Consider the following 18,743-nt stretch of genomic DNA (forward strand, 5'->3'; position numbering starts at 1 on the left):
AATAGCAAAGTGCAGAAAAGTATATTCAAAATTAAACGTTTCCATTGCTTTTCTTTTCATAACTTAAAAAAAAAATTTATTTATTTTTGGCTGCATTGGGTCTTTGTTGCTGTGCGCAGGCTTTCTCTAGCTGCGGTGAGCGGGGGCTACTCTTCGTTGCGGTGCGCAGACTTCTCATTGCGGTGGCTTCTCTTGATGCAGAGCACGGGCTCTAGGCATGCGGGCTCAGTAGTTGTGGCTCGCGGGCTCTGGAGCGCAGGCTCAGTAGTTGTGGCGCATGGGCTTAGTTGCTCTGCGGCATGTGGGATCTTCCCAGACCAGGGCTCGAACCCGTGTCCCCTGCATCGGCAGGTGGATTCTTAACCAATGAGCCACCAGGGAAGCTCTCCATTGCTTTTCAAGTGACAGCCCTTTTCTTTTGAAAGTATGAAAAATACAACCGACAAAGATTAAAGTTATTGGATTATTTAATATTGATAAATTTTAAAAAGCTGAAGGGCAAGACGTCCATTTCCCTAGAGAGTCCTGTTTGAAGATCCAGGAGCCAATTATGATTTGATGTTATACCTCATTTTGCTTCTCATCTGCAGTGGCATATGGCACACACAAGATCAAGGAAACCCAAATTAATCTGGAGCCTTTATAAAATCCCTTGAGACTTCTAGAGATTCTGTGAACTGTCACAAAAACAGAGCTGGGAATCACTCTCATGCATGTTGTCTTTTTATTCATTTATTATTTAGATCTGATCTGCTTTCTAAAAGGATTTGAGGAGGCTGAAGATTTTCTCAGTATGGTGCCAAGCAGAAAAAGGGGTTTGATAAAGCTTTTTGGCGTTCAGTTATAAAATTATTATAAAATTTATGAAGACGACACCCACAAAGATCCCCTAGACCGGGGAACAAAAACAAGAAAATGTACTTTGAACATAACCAAAAATATTTACCCTAGAATGAGGAAGACCCTTCTGATTATAAAAGTACTGTTAAGAATGGAGTAGATGATATAAACATAAGCCTGCCCTGACAAGTGAAAAAGAAAATGCCTTGACAGATCATTTCCTTTAAGACAAGAATAAGCCTGGTGGCTCCATATCAGTATCAAAAGTTTGGGAAAGAGAGAGAAGAGAAAGGCTCTGAGGTGGGGTGGGGGTTAGAACACACACACACAGGTAAAGGGGTATGGAGCCAAAGACTGCGGACCACAACCGGAGACTGTGGTAGGTGGCAAACATGCAGGTGAGGAAATGCTGTGAACCTATAAGTAAGGCTGGTAAGTGTAACTGGGTTACGTCAGCAGCTTACCTTTTTTGGACAAAAGAACACACATATTAAAACATCACTGAACACTAACATGGCAGAGAAAGAGTCCACTTTCTAAAATTTAAATTATAATGTCTATTTAGTAAACACTGATTAAAAGACTTAGGCCAGGAAATTAAAAATGCTATTCTGCAAACTCTTTGGTTTGTTCCTAATTTGGTTCCCCTCTCTAAATTAAATCAAGTCCCAAAATATTTACCTGCAATACTGCTTCCACAGTCCCTTTTAACACTGTAATTTCAGTATAGGATTCAGATACATGAAATGCCCACTGAATGTTTTTGGGGACCAGGAAAATAAACCCCAAGATATCACAACTGATGATTCTTATTTATAAACTTTTTATTCTTTAATGATGGGCAACCCTGAATAAAATAGTGAATCACACTAGGGTTTCACCTCTGCTGTCAGGATTTATCGCCACTACTGCCACACAGTACTTGCCACTCCCTACGGCAGAGCTTCCCCTGAGCTGCAAGTGATTATGGATGTGCCAAAATGTTGGATTCATCCAACCCCCACTAGTGGTCTATTCACCCCAGTGTCCCACACAAATCCATATTATCATTTTTATGTATCATAAGGGACAACAAAGGGTGGGAAGCATGGCCCTTGGCTTCCATGCAGCCAAGTTCCTGTTTCCTGGGCTTCTAAAAATCTACACTTAGGGGTTTGGGAAACAGGTCAGACAGTGGTGTAAGAAAAGGGGGAATTTCTTTTCTCTCCTTTCTCTAACTTCTCTCCTACATGTTTTTCTACCAATTTACTAAGAGATTATGCAAACCAGGGTTGTAAGGCAAATGCCGAAGGGGTATAAGAGACCTCAGGGTGTGATGGGATCAGCGAAGCTCCGGTGAGCAGGCCCTACCCAGCGCTCTGCTGACTGTTAGTGCTTGCAGGAATGCAGGTGCTGTGTGGCCATACATGCCATTTCATCATAAGAAGAAAAGGTAGAACTCCAGATGTGTGTGTGTAAAATACCCCATTTTTTTTTTTAATTTATTTTATTTATTTATTTTTGGCTGTGTTGAGTCTCTGTCGCTGAACGCAGGCTTTCTCTAGTTGCGGCCAGCAGGGGCTACTCTTCGTTGCAGTGAGCAGGGGCTACTCTTCGTTGCGGTGCGTGGGCTTCTCATTGCAGTGGCTTCTCTTGTTGCGGAGCCCGGGCTCTAGGCACACGGGCTTCAGTAGTTGTGGTTCGTGGGCTCCAGAGCGCAGGCTCAGTAGTTGTGGCGCACGGGCTTAGTTGCTCTGCAGCATGTGGGATCTTCCCGGACCAGGGCTCGAACCCGCGTCCCCTGCATTGGCAGGTGTATTCTTAACCACTGCGCCACCAGGGAAGCCCAAATGCCCTAATTTTTTGAATGTCAGAGGGCTGTCTTGAGGTTTATTCTGCCCACTCCAGAGTGGCTTCAAATCTTCCTGGACAAGTGGTTACTCTGTTTCAATTTTTTACCTCCACAGTGTGCTTCCCTATATTAACACAAGGTGAAAACCTATACAACACATAGTAAGAAGTTTCTGCCACTTAGCTATAAGTAATTGTTGCTTTCCTTTTTGAGTTCTTGAAAGAGAAAACATTAATTATCTAAAAGAAATAAATGGAGCATACAAGGTTAACTTTTTAAATCTTTACAATTAAGATAACACTATAATAAAAAAAATGATAAAAATTGCTTTTCCCCTGACAACACTACTTTGGGCAGCGGGGGAAGCCAGTAATTAATTAGGCATAATGAAAAGAATCTGCTTTGGAAATTCTGACACATTCACAGACTCACAAAGTTAACAAGAAGGTACCTGATGGAGCTCTACTAGAATACTAAGTGGCGGCCTATGACAGGAAGCATTAAAGATTTTTGATATGTCTGACCTAACAGTGTCACCAGATCAGCCTTGGAGTCTAAGTCACTGTTTTCATGGTGTTTTTACCTCTTCAATCTACAAAGGTGGCAACAGCAAGGCTCTTTATCTTGGTTCAGAAGGCCAGACTAATGCAGCGCCACAGATCCTTCTTCTTTCACTGATTGCAGAATCATACCAACCACAGCAGCTGCTGCTGATGGGGGAAGACTGCCTGCCTTTCTTCAGGCTAAGTAAGAAGCAGTGTGTTGGATTCAAAGATCACAAAGAATGAACTGTGTAACTTTAAAAACTGTTTATAAATTCCTCTTTCAGTCTCGAGGTAGAACTCACATTTTCTGAGTTGACAAATTGTAAACTTCTCTTGCAAGGAAATTTCCTGCTCTGTGCTTTAAGTCTGAAGATTTGCGCCAAATGCCAGCAGCCACCTAGCATCTCTACTGTTCCGAGTCTTGCCCTTGAACTGAGAAAGGACAAGCAGAGACCAAGAAACACACACACACACACTACAGTATTTCTCCTACTAAAACTTTCCATTTGGCAGCTACATTTTCAACGCTATGGAAATGAATCTCCCTGCTTTTTCTAGTGATCTAATTTTAATTAAAAATGCTCTATATCAAGAGACTGACGCCCGATATAAAGGAAAAGTTACAAGTGAAGCGGAAACGAAGGGGTACTTCGCACAGGTTTTTGGAGGTAAGTTCTTAAAAATATTAAATCGCAATAATATTTTTATATTCAATTGTTTTGTTATGGTGATCTGCTGTTGTTAAGCTGGTTACAGAGTGAAGCTTTGTTGATTTTTTTCAAAAGTACTTCTGGATTATAGAAAACATTTTAAAATGAAAAGTGGCATTCAGTGGGAAATCCATGCCTTAAGGTGTTGGGTGGAGGAAACATGGAGTTGTCCTTGTTAAAATGATTATCTATTTGGGTAATACCCTGAATCACGTTCAGTAAAAAGATGTCAAGTCTAACATGCACACAAAGTTAAGATAATCACTTCTCTTTTGGCTAAAACTGCCACCACAAACTTGTCTAAGAACAGAATAAAGTTAGGTGTGAGAAGAGAAAATCTAGACTGTATACTCCTTCTAATTCATGAATCAGTATTGCTGTTAAAAATGACCAGGAAAAACAACACGTAAATACCCTCACAATCTCTCTGGTGGATCACATTTTCACTGTAACGAGCTTAATCATTCAAATTGGCAACTGATAAGTCTCAAATCACAGATCTTAAATCATTAATTTTTACCACTAATTAACAGGGTTGTTTCAGGAATAAATATGCACAGCATTGGGATTAATATAGTAGCATATTTCTTTAAGAATCTTGACCTTTACCAGAAAGGCAGAGTTCTGACACTGAAAGTTCTAACACAATTTAATTTAAAGACTTCTGCTTATAATTTTCTAAGAAAATAAAACAGAATCTCAGAACTAGAAACATACATAAAATTCTTTAAAAGTACACAATACTGTTAATCAAAATGATATACCATGTGGTAAAATGCTTAGCAAAAGATACTTAATAAACATTAATGAATTAAGATGTGCATCTGAATTAAATAATCACCTTGTTTGTTTAAAAACAAAGTAAAGGACAAAATAAATAGTTTTTGCAAAAGAAAATCATTAAATGCTAGAATCGATTTTACAGAGCTTAGTGGTACCACAAACCTTTATCTTAATATTTTCAATTAACCAGGTTATCCTGTAAACTGTCTAGCTGTAACAAAGAAAAAACAGTTTTGCTTGCTTTCACTTTTTTGATTCACATACCAAATTTTGGATTTAAAAAAATTGCTCAGAACCTACCTTACAAAATGGCCTTGGGGCATGTCATAATTAAGTCATACACACACACACACATAAATAACAGATTCCAGGTTACCACGTTCACCCTGAGAGATACCCACAGAAGTGGAAATCAAAGCACCTCTGACATTGATCTTGGGGAAAAGAACCTTCTAAGAGAAACATACTTAGTGAGGTATGTTGCGTGCAGCAGGTGCTCACCAAATGCTTGAAGGAATAGTGGATAATAGAAGCACAATTTCCTCACTGGAGGTAAGTGTCCTGAGATAAGATCAGAAATGTACAGATCCTATGGCTGCTTTTTCAGAGGCCGGTTGCTATATGGAGAACTACTCTAGTACCATTTACTGAACCGGACAGAACATTCTTCTCAGCATTTTTTAAGATGTGATGGAAGAGATTTTAAACTACTGACCCAATTATCTTATTGAGTCCATTTATTCCTAAGTTTTGTTACACTGTGTTTTTTCCAGGAAATTGTCCATATAATCCAAGTTTTAAACTTACAGGCAGAAAGTTCTTCATAGTGGTTTCTTATTTTTAAAAAGTTCTTCGCAGTGGTTTCTTATTTTATTCTCTATCTTTAATTGCTATATATATATAGTATATATTATTACTAGTATTGCCTATTATGCCTCTCCTTACTCTTTTTTTGTTGTTGGATCAATCAAGTTATAGGGGAGAGTTTTTTGTTTTGTTGATTTGCTCTACTGTTCTATTGCAATTCCTTTCTTTTCTTTTTTTTAAAATTAATTAATTAATTTATTTTTGGCTGTGTTGGGTGTTCGTTTCTGTGCGAGGGCTTTCTCCAGTTGCGGTGAGCGGGGGCCACTCTTCATCGCAGTGCACGGGCCTCTCCCGTTGCGGAGCACGGGCTCCAGACGCGCAGGCTCAGTAGCTGTGGCTCACGGGCTTAGTTGCTCCGCGGCATGTGGGATCCTCCCAGACCAGGGCTCGAACCCATGTCCCCTGCATTGGCAGGCAGATTCTCAACCACTGCGCCACCAGGGAAGCCCCTACTTTCTGCAATTAATTTCTACTCATCTATATTTTCCTTCAACTTAAAGATTTCTTTTTTCCTCTGTAACTTCTGTGGCTGGGTAGCCTACATATGGTATTTTTTATAAAATTCTATACAGACTTGAAAAAAATGCAAATTCTTGAACTGCTAGAAGCAGGGTTCTTTATATGTCCATTAGATCAAGCCTAACTGTGTTGTTTAAATATCCCATAACCTTACTAAATTATCTGCCTTATCTGTCAATTACTGAGGTGGCTTGTTTAACTCTCCCATTATAATTATGGATTTTAAACATTTGATATGTAATTCTGACAAATATTAATACAAGGTAATACCAGTTTGGAATTGTTTTATCTTGCAGGTTATTTACTCCTTTTGTCATTATGTGGTAACTTTATTCCTGATGATGTTTCTTACCTTAGAATCCATCATAGGTGATTTACATAGTTACATCAGCTTTGTTTGGTTAATAGTTACCTAATATATATCATTCTATTCCTTTACTTTCAAACTTTCCTGGTTTTTGAGTTTTAAGTTTTTTGAAAACAGCATTTTTGGCAAATTCTGTATCTTTATCCAATCTCAGAATCTCTTTTAACTGGCAAGTACAGTTCACTTAACATTTGTTCTAAATACTGATTTATTTATTTCTGCCATTTTACTATAACTGGGTTATTTCCCATGGTTTCTATTTATGTTTTTCCTATTTTGATTTATACTGGCTTAAAATCAAGACATCCTATCTTTTGTTCTGCAGTGATTACCCTGAATCTTTTGGGTAATCACTTGACTTAAAAGTCTATTGTTCATCAATTTATTTACCCTCTCCTCAGTCTTGGGATGCTTTAGGTTTGGAAAGCTTTTATCTTATATTATTGCTGTCTAGTATTTTTGCTTCACCTTTTTAATACCTCTACTCAAACCAGTCATTTTATTGTTTTATACAGTCAGTGCTTATTTTGATGTACCTTCTTTTCTTTGCTCATTATTGTTGTTGCTTAAATCTCATTACTTCTGTGTTCAATTTCCTTATTTCTGAACTATAGCCTTTGGAACTGCACTGGTAAAATTAAATTAATTAAACTATATTAAGAATTAATTTACAATTAAAAACTCAGTTGTACTAGGCACATTTCAAGTGTTCAATAGCCACATGTGACTAGTGGCTACCATACTGGACAGTACTGCTTTGGAAGTGTATACAACAAAGGTCTGGGGAGACAACAGTTCTGTTTTTGTTGAAAAATGTCTTTATTTTGTTCTCTTGAATTACTGAATTGTTGTTTGTTTTTTCCTCAGTACTCTGCATATATTATTCCTCTGTCTTTCAAATTCAGTAGCTGCAATTAAATATGCTGTCAAACTGGTGCTCTTTGTAAATAATCAGTCTCAAGCTTGGTTGCTTCTGTCTTTGCCTTTGATGTTTTACCATCTGTCCAGGTGTGTATTTATTTCTATTTATTTTGCTTGGGGCCTTATTTTACTGCCTAAATCTGAGACTTCTGTCTTTCGTGGATTCTGGAAAATTCTCAGTCATAATCTCTTCAAATATTACCTCTATATTTTATCATTCTGAAATTCTTCTCTGTCATATGTTAAACTTTCTAAGACTTTCCAATCCTATCCTCTCTGTCAAATTTTCCATTTTTTCCCTTTCTGGAATGCATCCTGGATAATTTTCTCAGATGTCTCTTCCAGTTCCCCAATTCTCTTTTCAGTTGTTATAAATTAACTGTTGAGTCCAGGTAGAGAGTTTATTTCGATAACTAAAATTTTAATTTCTAGAAGTTTTACTTGGTTATTTTTCAAATCTACCTATCATTTTATTTTATAATCTACATCGGATATTCATATCCATTAAAGTCTCTATCTGATCATTTCATTACCCAAAGTTTCTGCGAAGGGTTGGCTGTTTTATTGTAACTTTTACTGACTGAATTATTTCTTTGTATATATAGTAATTTTGGACCACGAGGCTTGTCAATAAGATGCCTGGGCAATCTGAATTAAGAATATTTCTCTCCAGAAAAGTTTTGTATTTGCTTTTGCCAGGTGTTCTAGAGTACTCAACAGTTGACGATCAATTTTATGTTAATTTTTTGGCCTGGGTAAGAAATTATACCAAATGAACGATATAACTTGAATCTCAAATCTGTATGAGAGAGCTCATGGTTACAATTTTCAGGGGAGACATTTTCCCTCAACTCATAGCCTAGATTGAGGTAGATTAGCTTGCCTGTCATCTCCCTAGGTTCGTGGGGATATCCCTGATATCTTTCTAATTTATTAATATATAACTCATTAGGGCACCTGGGTGAATGTTGGTATGTACGTCTCAGCTCCAATGAGCCACCTCATGAGGGGTCAAGGTCTTGTCTCCTGATCCCATGTAATTATAATGGGGTCCTTATGTTAAGGAGCGTTCCCTATCCCCAAGAACCCTATAACCAGCTGGCAGCTGGTGTCAGCACACAAGCTTCCCACTTTGGCTTTCAGTTTTCACTTTGATGCTCACCCATTAAAATGCCCCCATTCCCTTTCAGGCTATACTATGCATTTAATACTTTATATAGCATTTCTAAGTGTTTGTAGGAGGAAGATTTTCTGACATCATATTGCTGGACAGGAGTTTTTCTTTGATGTGCCTATGCCATAAGTCCTCGAAATTCAGAGTTCCCAAAGAATGGGTTTATAATCCAGTTAGTAAAATGGATTCTGTTCACAAACGAAAACAGAAGATCAGCAGATTGGTAGAAATGCATATGTTTACAGAGCAAAAGAATTATGATTTTTCAACTAATCACAGATAAAATGAAAACTATCATAAATGTTTTTAAGGGAGATGTGTCCACAGATTAAAACAGCATTACATTATCCTATAAAATTTTAGCCAGGAGGGGGCTGTGTGTTCCAGCACACCATGACCCACTGATCAGAGTTTTAAAAAATTTGTAGCCTCTAAGATTTCTCATCTTTAACATATATATATATTTTTTCAACTTATCATACCTCAGGCTGTCTAGTAATTGCTCTTACAACATTTGAATGTAATATTTGTAAAGGTAAACAGAGTTCCCAGCTTGTCATGGTGCTAATCAGAAGGGATGGAAAGCAGCACACTATGGGCCTAGGTTATAAGAGAACCTGGATAATAAAGTCTTTATGACTCTTCCACTAATAAGATCATTTGGCTTAAGTCCAAGATGGAGACGTAGTCTATAATATTTTATATTTGTAAGTGCCTGACAAAAAACCTTTACATATATGATGTTCTCTTAAGATAAGCAGGTCAGATCAGTGGTTTAAGTGATTTATCCAAGGTTACAGTTGGTAAAATGGCAAAGCCTAGAATAGAATTCTTGTCTGCAAACTAAATTCCACGCAGAAGAGTGTTACCATGGCAAAGCCACCCTCAGGGATATCTTCTGCAGCCTTTGTATCTAGAAATCATTTGTAAATTTTAAAAAGGAATTACTAAATGAGAGGCATAAAAATCTAATCTAAAGCTTCCCAAGTGCTTGTTCAGTTCAGGTACGGCACAACAAAAGGGTGTGTTTCTGCATGGATCCATGCTTTAGACCTCTGTTGTCCAATATGGTAGCCACTAGTCTCGTACGGCTATTTAAATGCAAATTGATTAAATTAAATAAACTTAAAAAAAATTTTTTTCTTGGCCACACCAGCCACATTTCAAGTGCTCAACAGTCACATGTGGCTGGCTGGCGATTGCTATATGAGACAGTACCCATATAGACTCTTTCCATCATCATAGAGTTCTGTTGGACAGCACTGCTCTAGAATGTGGATTGATGAAGTAATTTTATTGTTGTAGCAGAGTAGAAAGAACATTGGTTTTGAAGCTCAACAGACCTAGATTTGACTTCTGCCTGTCACTTATAACCTTTGTGACTCCTGAGCAAATTTCTTAACTTCTCTGGGACTCTTGTTTCCTCATCTGTAAGTCGGGAATCAGAAATAAGGTGCTGGGAACATCATTTTTGCTTAATAACTACAGAATCTGCAGTCTCCACAACCCTCATTGGGGTCTTGTGGCTGTCCAAAGTCCTTGCACAGTATACAAAAATATACTGCTACCAAAAGGTTCAAGAGAATCACCAAAGCTAAGCTTCTGGAGGGCATAAGCATTTCCTCTGTAAGATTTTACCTTTCTCTTGGGGTGGTGAAGCTGGGGTGGGTGGGGAGTGTATAAAGAAAAACTAGTGAGTTCCCTGGTGGTCCAGTGGTTAGGACTCTGCGCTTTCACTGCTGTGGGCTGGGATTCAATCCCTGGTCGGGGAACTAAGATCCCATAAGCCGCACAAAACGGCCAAAACGAACAAACAAAAAAAACCACTAAAAAAAATAATATAAAGCAAAACAATTTAGAACTGGAAAAAGTTATAGCTCAATATTCTCTCAACTCTAAAAACTGATTTAAATGGAAGAGGCTAGATCTGAGGGTGTAACTTGAGTAAAATGGGTCAGGTGTCTTGGTGGTATTTTCCAAAAGAAAACAACAGAAGAGCAGCTACAGAATCATGTACAATTACCTGTATACACAATCAGACACTAATTAACTTTTTATTTAAAGAACAATCCCTAAACAACTCAATAGCTTGCTGACCTGACAAGACTACTTTTTACTTTTAAGACTAGGTAGACAAAACATATACTCAAGAGAGGCCTTAACACTCCCAGAATCACTTTATGCTGCCTTGTCACTTCTCCCCGATACAGCTATTCCTTTAAATACTTTCCCCAAGCTCCTCCTCTGGACTGTTTCTAATATATCCACCGTATTGTGCTTGACCTTTTCAGGCTTTTCTCTGGTCTGAAACCAAACTGATGTGCTCTTGAATTTCTAATTAGCAATATCAGAAACTGTAAGGCCCTTGAGATGATTCAGTGCCTCAATTAACCGAGGAAGGGTATGACCTGGTTAAGTGAGTCTTCTGTTTAACTAAGGAAACCTTTGTTTCAACCTCTTGTTGAAAATCTTTCTAAAATAAAAAGCAGTAGTTTACTTTTTCCCTCAAGAATATTCTAATTAATATAAAAAACACTCCTGACGATTTAAGGTCTTATCATTACAGCAAATCAATCTATGACACTATAGTGCGGTTAAAGTTATACTATTGATCCCAAGTAACACATGAGAAATTTACTAGATTTTCGCAAAATAAAACCTAACATTAGCGTGTTTATTTTACAATTTGCTTTGATTTCTTCCACACATAGACTATAGAAATATTTCCAGATATTTTAGGCTCCGATTAAATTTTGTTTTATCAACACAACACTGTAAATCAACTACCCTCCAATAAAAATTAATTTAAAAAAATTTTTGGTTAATCATGGTTCACTTATATTTGTGTTATCTTGCACTTTCAACTTCATAGGAAACTTTACTTGTTAAAGAAATATAATGAGATTCACTTCAGGCTTATGCTAAATGGTAATCAAGTCCATGGTCCTCTGATAATTTCCCCTACTGACTACTAATCAAACTTTTCTTAGAGGCAATAGCTAGATTAAATTTTCAGGTAATAAAAAGCAGAATTAAACCAATTTTCCTTAAAAAAAATTGGATCTGTGTAACTTTGCGGAATTTTCCCTTTAACAGAATGGTCAGCATAAAGAAAACAGCTATTTGAAGTAATTCTACTGTAACATTAGTTTAAATAAATCCACTCAAACCATCTAAGAGAGGTAATTATCTGGACAAATAGTTTACTGAAAAGTCAAGAGACAGATTTTATTTCGCTTAAAAGTGAGCTACAGAGAAGAATTTGGGGTTTCTAGCTTCAACACAGACCTTGCCATTTCTCATTCAGGGAATGAAAAGATGCATAATTTCTAGTAGTTTTTTACATTTTATACTGAAGACATTCCCCCAATACCAGTTACCTCCCAGTCAAGTGAAATTCAAACTTTTACTTAAGGAGCAGTTATCTCCAGCAATCTCCTTAGATGATGGTTACAGCACAATCACCTTACCACCATAACGTTTTGATATCCCTACCATCAATGCCAAACAAATCGCCTGTCTTCTGTCCTCAAACACTCATACCTTCAATACCCATGCTGAAGTACAGGAACCAGGTATACTTTTTAGTGCTTTCCTTCTTGAAAGGGCCACTCTAGCTTTGCTGACCACACCCATCCATTTTTAGAGTCTATAAAATGCCTGAAAGGACCCTGGACTAGGAAGCAGAAAACAGGGTTACAGTCCTCACTCTTCAACCTCAGAGTCTCAGCTCATTTAACTGCCTGCCTACCCCATAGGTTATTATATTATTAACATTAAAGTACAGTAGCTCTTGGCCCAGCACTTATACCCAACAGATACTCAACTAAATAAACAGATCGAAAAATACCACAATCAGGGCAAAGATAGTACTTTCTTTGTGGACAGAAATATCAGTATCTGTCCTGTGTCTCTTAAACTAAGTTCTGTTGCTCAGGGGCATGGGCAGCCAATAATACATGTTACAACAAAAACAAAGGGTGAAACTTATTTTCATAGAACAAACAATAGGAATATAATGTAATGCTATTATATGGAATAGTATAGTTAACTAAAATAATGTAATAAGTTACTGTATACAAAAGAGTGTTTCAATTTTAGAAGCCCAATTTAAAAGCTTTGATCTTACTAAGAGACTCATTTATAACCACAAGAGTACAGACCATATTTTTTATTGTACCTTTAATTTCCAAGAATAATGTGCTGACAGAAACTAAAGTCACTCAATTTTAACTGCAAACATATGCACTGTAATTAACAGATAAATACTCACAGCTTGCATTTCTATATAGAAGAAATGGTTCATGGAGCTGAAATTCCAAGTCTTTATTCACTGGTTCAACTAGATTGTGCATATTCAGTCGATTCACAATGGTAAAACCATGGTAAGGTGAAGCTGACCTTAGATTTAACAGAAGAAAAAAAAAATCTGTAGTCACTGTTCAATTTGCAGAAATGTTATCTACCTCTTTATTTCCATTTTAAAGAACGAATACAATATTGCATTATATAATATTATTAGCACTTAAAACTGTAAACAAAAAAATCTAAGTCAGATCATACCCCTCCTCCTCTCAGAAGCTTTCTCGGTCCCTCAGAGAAAAGACCAAGGTCCTATCTAAGGCCACCAAGGCCTTAGGTGATGTGCGCCCCCTTGACTTCATCTCCTATGCCTCTTCCCTTGTTCCTCCTGCTCCAGCCACACTGGGCTCCTTGCCATTCTTCCTACAGGTATGTTTCCACCTAAAGACCTCTGCCTGGGCCACTGGCCCAGAATCTAGTTATCCCATTTCCCGCAAGCCTTTGGTAAATTGTCCTGTTCTCACGGAGGCCTACTAGAGAACTACCCTTTTTAATGCTCCCAAACTCAATACCTCTAATCCTCCTCTCTCTTTTTCCATACCACTTATCATTTTTTGTATTTATTGTCCTTGTCCACTAAACTGTAAGTTCCATGCAAATAGGGTTGTCATTTTTTTAGATATGTCCCAAGACAGACATATAGTATATGTTTAATAAACATATGCTCAATAAAAATATAATTTATTTTAAATATGTTGCAGGATTGGTTATAATTATTGCCCACCATTACAATGATTTTTCTTACATCAAATGTGAGAACTATGGAAAAACCTGAGTTACATAGAAAATGCTTTGAATCCTACAATAAGAAACATCCTTGGTTCTCATATCAGGGTGATTCAGCATACGATCCTTTAGATATTTCTCACTTGTATACAACACTTTATGGTTTCTCACTTGTTTCTCTGTATACACTTGTTTCGCTGAGTCCTTTAGGTTTTCTGATTCCAAATCCAGGCTTCTTTTATACTAAGGTCTCTCCAAATCGACATTCGGACATCCTGGTATATATTTATCCAAAGTATATAAAATGTTCTCACATTTCCCAAATAGAGTTTCTCTGGTCTCCTTTTATTAGAATCAATACTGTGTAAGCCTCCATAAATTTCATTAAATCAAGTCGCTCACTAAACTAAATTTCATCTTCTATAACCGGTGGATCTGTACTCTACTGTAACAATAAGGCCAGCAAACCACTTTCCAAGTACCAACATTCTAACAACAGTTGAAGAGCTTCTAGATATTTATATTGGTAATGAAGACTAATGAAGTAGGTGAAGGGTAAAGGCTTTTTTTTTTTTAAAGGAGAAAGATGAATAACAGCAAACAAAATGTCAAAAAATAAAAAGTAACATCAAAGCATTTACATTTAAAGGAAGAAAAAGATCAGTATTTTTAGACAAGATCTCAAAGTTGTACAGCAAAATTTAGAAGAATATTTGACAAACTCTTGTTAATAACCATCAGTGGAGAAATGGAGAAAGGCAATCCATAAAAGATAACTCACAATACACACACACAGGAAAAGAACCAGGTGTCAGTAATAACTCCTGCTGAGTTCCCTAAGCTTTAGAAACCAAGGGAAGGAACCTACCCCAGTCAGAGCAAGACCTAAGAGGGATCCAGGAAAACAAGGAACTCCAATGACTAACATACCCTGTCAGTTGCCTTTAGGCCAAGAAAGTTGCCGAACAAAACACAAGTTGCACTTACAAACCAATCATGTTTTTTTTAAAAATCATGTTTTAAGATGATAATTCTCAGAAAAGTTAAAAATAAAAAATGTGCAATCATGAATAATCTAGGCTTTCTAAAAGACTCTCAAACTAAAAATACATATTACTACAGACACTGACACAATCCAAAACTTTTGGGGGTAGTTGGAAAGGGGACAGAACCAGAGTCTTAGAAGATAACTTTTTGTTTAGTAATCACACAACAGCTAGTCCATGTATTCTCTTTTTCTCAATTATTTTTCTCAATGTATTCTATTTTTCTTAATATGGGGGGAGGGAGAAAGGCAACTGCTTTAGACTCATTCATTACTAGAAAATGTTTTCCATTTTGCTAGGTTCCTAAATAAATTCTAGTTCTGTTTGATTCTGAATCACAGGAAGTGTCAAAGAAAGGACATTACTTGGTAAGGATCTCACAGCAAGGGATGGATGAATACTTGAAGGGTCAAGCAGGAAGGTTCCAAAGACAAATATACAACAGGTTTGAATCACTCCGTATGACACCATTCACCATCAAATTAAAAAAAAAAAAAAAATTAAAAAAAAATTTTTTTAAAGAAGCTTACCTTCGATATACAAATAAGGTCCCTTCTATATCAGTCTTCTCCTATAACAGACAATGAGACAATCAGTTTTTTTCCCCATAATCTAACCCCAAGTAGTCCCAATGGAGAAGAAATACTTCATGTTTAAGATCAACTTATTTATTTTAAAATTAATCACTTTGAACAGGTCAAGTAGGTCTTCTCCACAGACTACTGTTACCAGTTTCTTTTGTATTCTTTCTATTCTATTCATGCTTATTAACTGATATGCAATGTTCTATCCAGCAACACGCCTGTATCTGCAGTAATTTCCCTTTCCTTTTTTAAAATTTAAAGGAGAAAAATTCTAGAATTAGCTTTCACTTTTTAAAACTAAAATGTTTTAGCCAAATTTCTTAATTTTAAAGCCAAGGTCCTGTATACAGCAATTTCTTCACCTTTAAAGTTTGTCAAAGTTAGTAGGGGGAAAAAAAAAAGAAATTTTCTTATAGGACACTTTGTTTCATCACTGGGGGTATAGTTTTATGAGTAGCAAATTTTGTAGCAAATTTAGTTAAGAGTTACTGTCAAACACAATTAGTTTGTTATTTTTAAGACTGTGTTGAAGAATCATGAATATTGAAACTATACTCTTAGTGTAATTCTTACAGGTCTTACAAATAATTAAAAACTTTTTTTTAGCTTAAAGTAAATGTTTTGATTAAGAAAGTACAACTCGGGACTTCCCTGATGGCGCAGTGGATAAGACTCTGCGCTCCCAGTGCAGGGGGCCTGGGTTCAATCCCTGGTCAGGGAACTAGATCCCACATGCATGCCGCAATTAAGACCCGGCACAACCAAATAAACAAATAAATATTAAAAAAAAAAAAAAAAAAAGGAAAGTACAACTCATCATCTTTCATTTGCTGTGACAAGAGCATATTTAGGTTTTAAACACTGTTACAATGTTTTTAAAAAATAAAAAAAAAACATTAGTCTACAGTTCACAGTCCAGATAGGACCTAAATGGTTTAATGTAATCAACAAACTTAGCAAACTTAAATGTTAGTCATATAAAATTGAATTTGCTGGGATGAAAAAATAATTTTAAAAAGTATTTACCATCTTGATTTCTTCCAGGAGTATTGCCCTAGCTTAAACATCATAATGAAACTTTTCCTTACTAAAAATTCAGAGGCTTTTTCTTGCCTTTCAAACTTTATTAGTACAAGAAATTGGTAATCAACTGTTTCACAATGAAAGAAAACTTGCCCAAATAAACCACTGTACAAAGTTACAACTCACTGTAAAATAACAATGAGAGAAGAGACTTTGGTTATGCTCCATGTGCCATGACCCAAATGAATAATGGCAGCTTATTTTTCAGTTCAGGTTATTATAGCTTGTATTTCATATTTAAAGGAGAACACCACAATTAAAATTCCAAAATATTGGAAGTCTGTGACAAACTAGAAATAAAAGCCTGTTAATAATAAGTCCATGCCCCAAATCTTCACCATTTGTCTGCAATCCATATTACAAAAATTTATACGTAGAGCAAGAAGTGAAAAATGATTCAGAACGATTCAAACTAAAGCAATGTCTAAAACAGCCACACTTAAAAAAAAAATCTATAATTTTGTTCTCTTTAGCTTCCCATACCTCCTTCTCTTCCAGGAGGTGAAGGAAAGAAGATAAAGTAAAGCAAGATGACTTTGAAAACTCTCTTTATCTGAATTAACTGTTTATAAATGCCAAATGATTTTTCACAAAATTACTAATTAAATATAACCTATGTATCTGCACTATGTTGTAAAGGACATACTACGATAAGAATCTTTCAGTTTTTGTTAGTATAAAGATTTCAATTCTTACTGAAACGTGAATGTCAATCATTAATTCGATCCAATAAACATTTACGGATTATTTTCTAAGTAAAGCCTATATAGCTGAACGAGTTAATCAAGAAGGTTCAATTTTTTTAAAAAGGGAAATTGTTATCTTTATTTATTTGGCCGCTTGCGCGGCTTGTGAGATCTTAGTTCCCCGACCAGGGATCGAACCCGGGGACCCTGCAGTGGAAGTGCGGAGTCCTAACCACTGGACCGCCAGGAAATTCCCTAATTATGTTATTTAAACAACGGACGAAGCTTCAAACGGGTTAACAAGTCAGTGAACAAACTGAATGCAACTTTTCGGATCCTCTCCCGTGCAAAAAAGACAAAAAGTACTTAGTCTGATGGGAGCATTAAGAGGTGACATCACCAGCAGCATAGCTGAAACAGACACAGGGTCTCTTTTCCAAAGGTTTCAAGGTAATCCAATTAACATGGAAGTCATTTTCCTAAGTGCCTTGAAATCTTTTCCAAACTCTGGAAATACAGTGTAGTTCGATAAATGCGGGACTTATCCCCAACCCCTCTCTTCCAAGAATTGAAACTAACTGGATTTCAAGCTCTAAATCCAAATGACCTCTGAGAAGGGAGCTCTTATTTATGTGTCTATTGGGGGGAGAGAAGGAGTGTTTATTTTATAGATTATGTATATATACTTTATCTAATAACCCTCAAAGCTTCAAACACAATCTTTCAGGCATCTTTATGACTCCACCGGTCTCATATCCTCTAACACACCTGCAAAAAAGGCAAGTCGCCCACATCCTCGAACCGGACCCCATGGGACTGATCCTCTTCCAACCCTCCCCTCTATCAGCTTTTCCCCCGGATGTTTGGACCTACTTCTCTCGCTCCTCTCGCCCAATCCTCGGCTCCGCCGACACCCCTCAGGCGCCAGCCGGACTCTTCTCCAGTCCCTGGCCTCGCCCCTGCCGCCCTGGCCTCCCTCATCGGCCCCCACCCAGGACGGTCCGCGCGGCCCCTTTAAGAGGCGGCGGCCGGGCGGGCGACTTCAGCTGCCTGGCTGCACTCACCCACTGGTTGGCCTTGGGGCAGAAGGTGTACAGTGCGACCTGGCCCGTGAGGTCTGCGATGCTGGTGATGTAGGGGTCGTGTTGCTTCAAGGCCGCTAGGCTCATCTCTTGTCCAGCTCGACTCAGCGCCTCCATCTTGAATTCCGGAGCCTAGCCCCTCTGGCGGGGGCGGAGTCGCGGACAGGAAGGTACCATCGAGCCAAAGTTCCCCCAGCTGCGTCAGCGCCCTCAACTTCCTCCTCTCCGCCGGGCCTCGCGGCGAGGCGGTACGTCAGCTATTATGCTCCGCTGCGCCCACGCCCAGGGCGCCGGGTTCCAGTGTCGTCAGGTCCCAGTGGACCGACCGTCCGGGGTGGCGTGAGCTGCCGCGTGGCCGAGCTGGTAGGCCGGGACTCAGGTGCTTCTTTTCCGCTGGCTGAAAGGTCCCGGCGCCCGGATCGAGGCTGCTCGGGAGCTTTCTCAGCGTTCCTGCCGGACTAGGCTCCCGGGGCAGCAGAATGGAAACCTCGCTGTGGCAAAGCAGTGCTCCACGGGCAGTTTAGAAAGCACAGAGAAGCGGAGAGGAAGGAGGGAGGGAACCCCGAAAATTACCCCAGATCTCGGATCTCTTGGTGTTTTTATGAAGGAAAATTTTG

General features: G+C 37.9%; 1 protein-coding gene across 1 annotated transcript in view; it reads right to left on the minus strand.

The window, feature by feature from the left end:
* The window catches only part of DCP1A (decapping mRNA 1A), a 62,373-nt gene extending 44,109 nt beyond the window's left edge, over positions 1-18,264 (minus strand). Inside the window, exons 1-3 of the mRNA XM_061196994.1 lie at positions 18,109-18,264; positions 15,222-15,262; positions 12,831-12,958 (exon numbers count right to left, since the gene is read on the minus strand). Coding sequence (XP_061052977.1) covers positions 12,831-12,958; positions 15,222-15,262; positions 18,109-18,243 — 304 coding nt within the window. The 5' untranslated portion in view covers positions 18,244-18,264. The remainder of the gene's footprint in view (positions 1-12,830; positions 12,959-15,221; positions 15,263-18,108) is intronic.
* Positions 18,265-18,743: the final 479 nt, after the last annotated feature.

Source organism: Eubalaena glacialis, chromosome 7 (genome assembly GCF_028564815.1).
Source record: "Eubalaena glacialis isolate mEubGla1 chromosome 7, mEubGla1.1.hap2.+ XY, whole genome shotgun sequence".
NCBI classification, from domain to species: Eukaryota; Metazoa; Chordata; class Mammalia; order Artiodactyla; family Balaenidae; genus Eubalaena; species Eubalaena glacialis.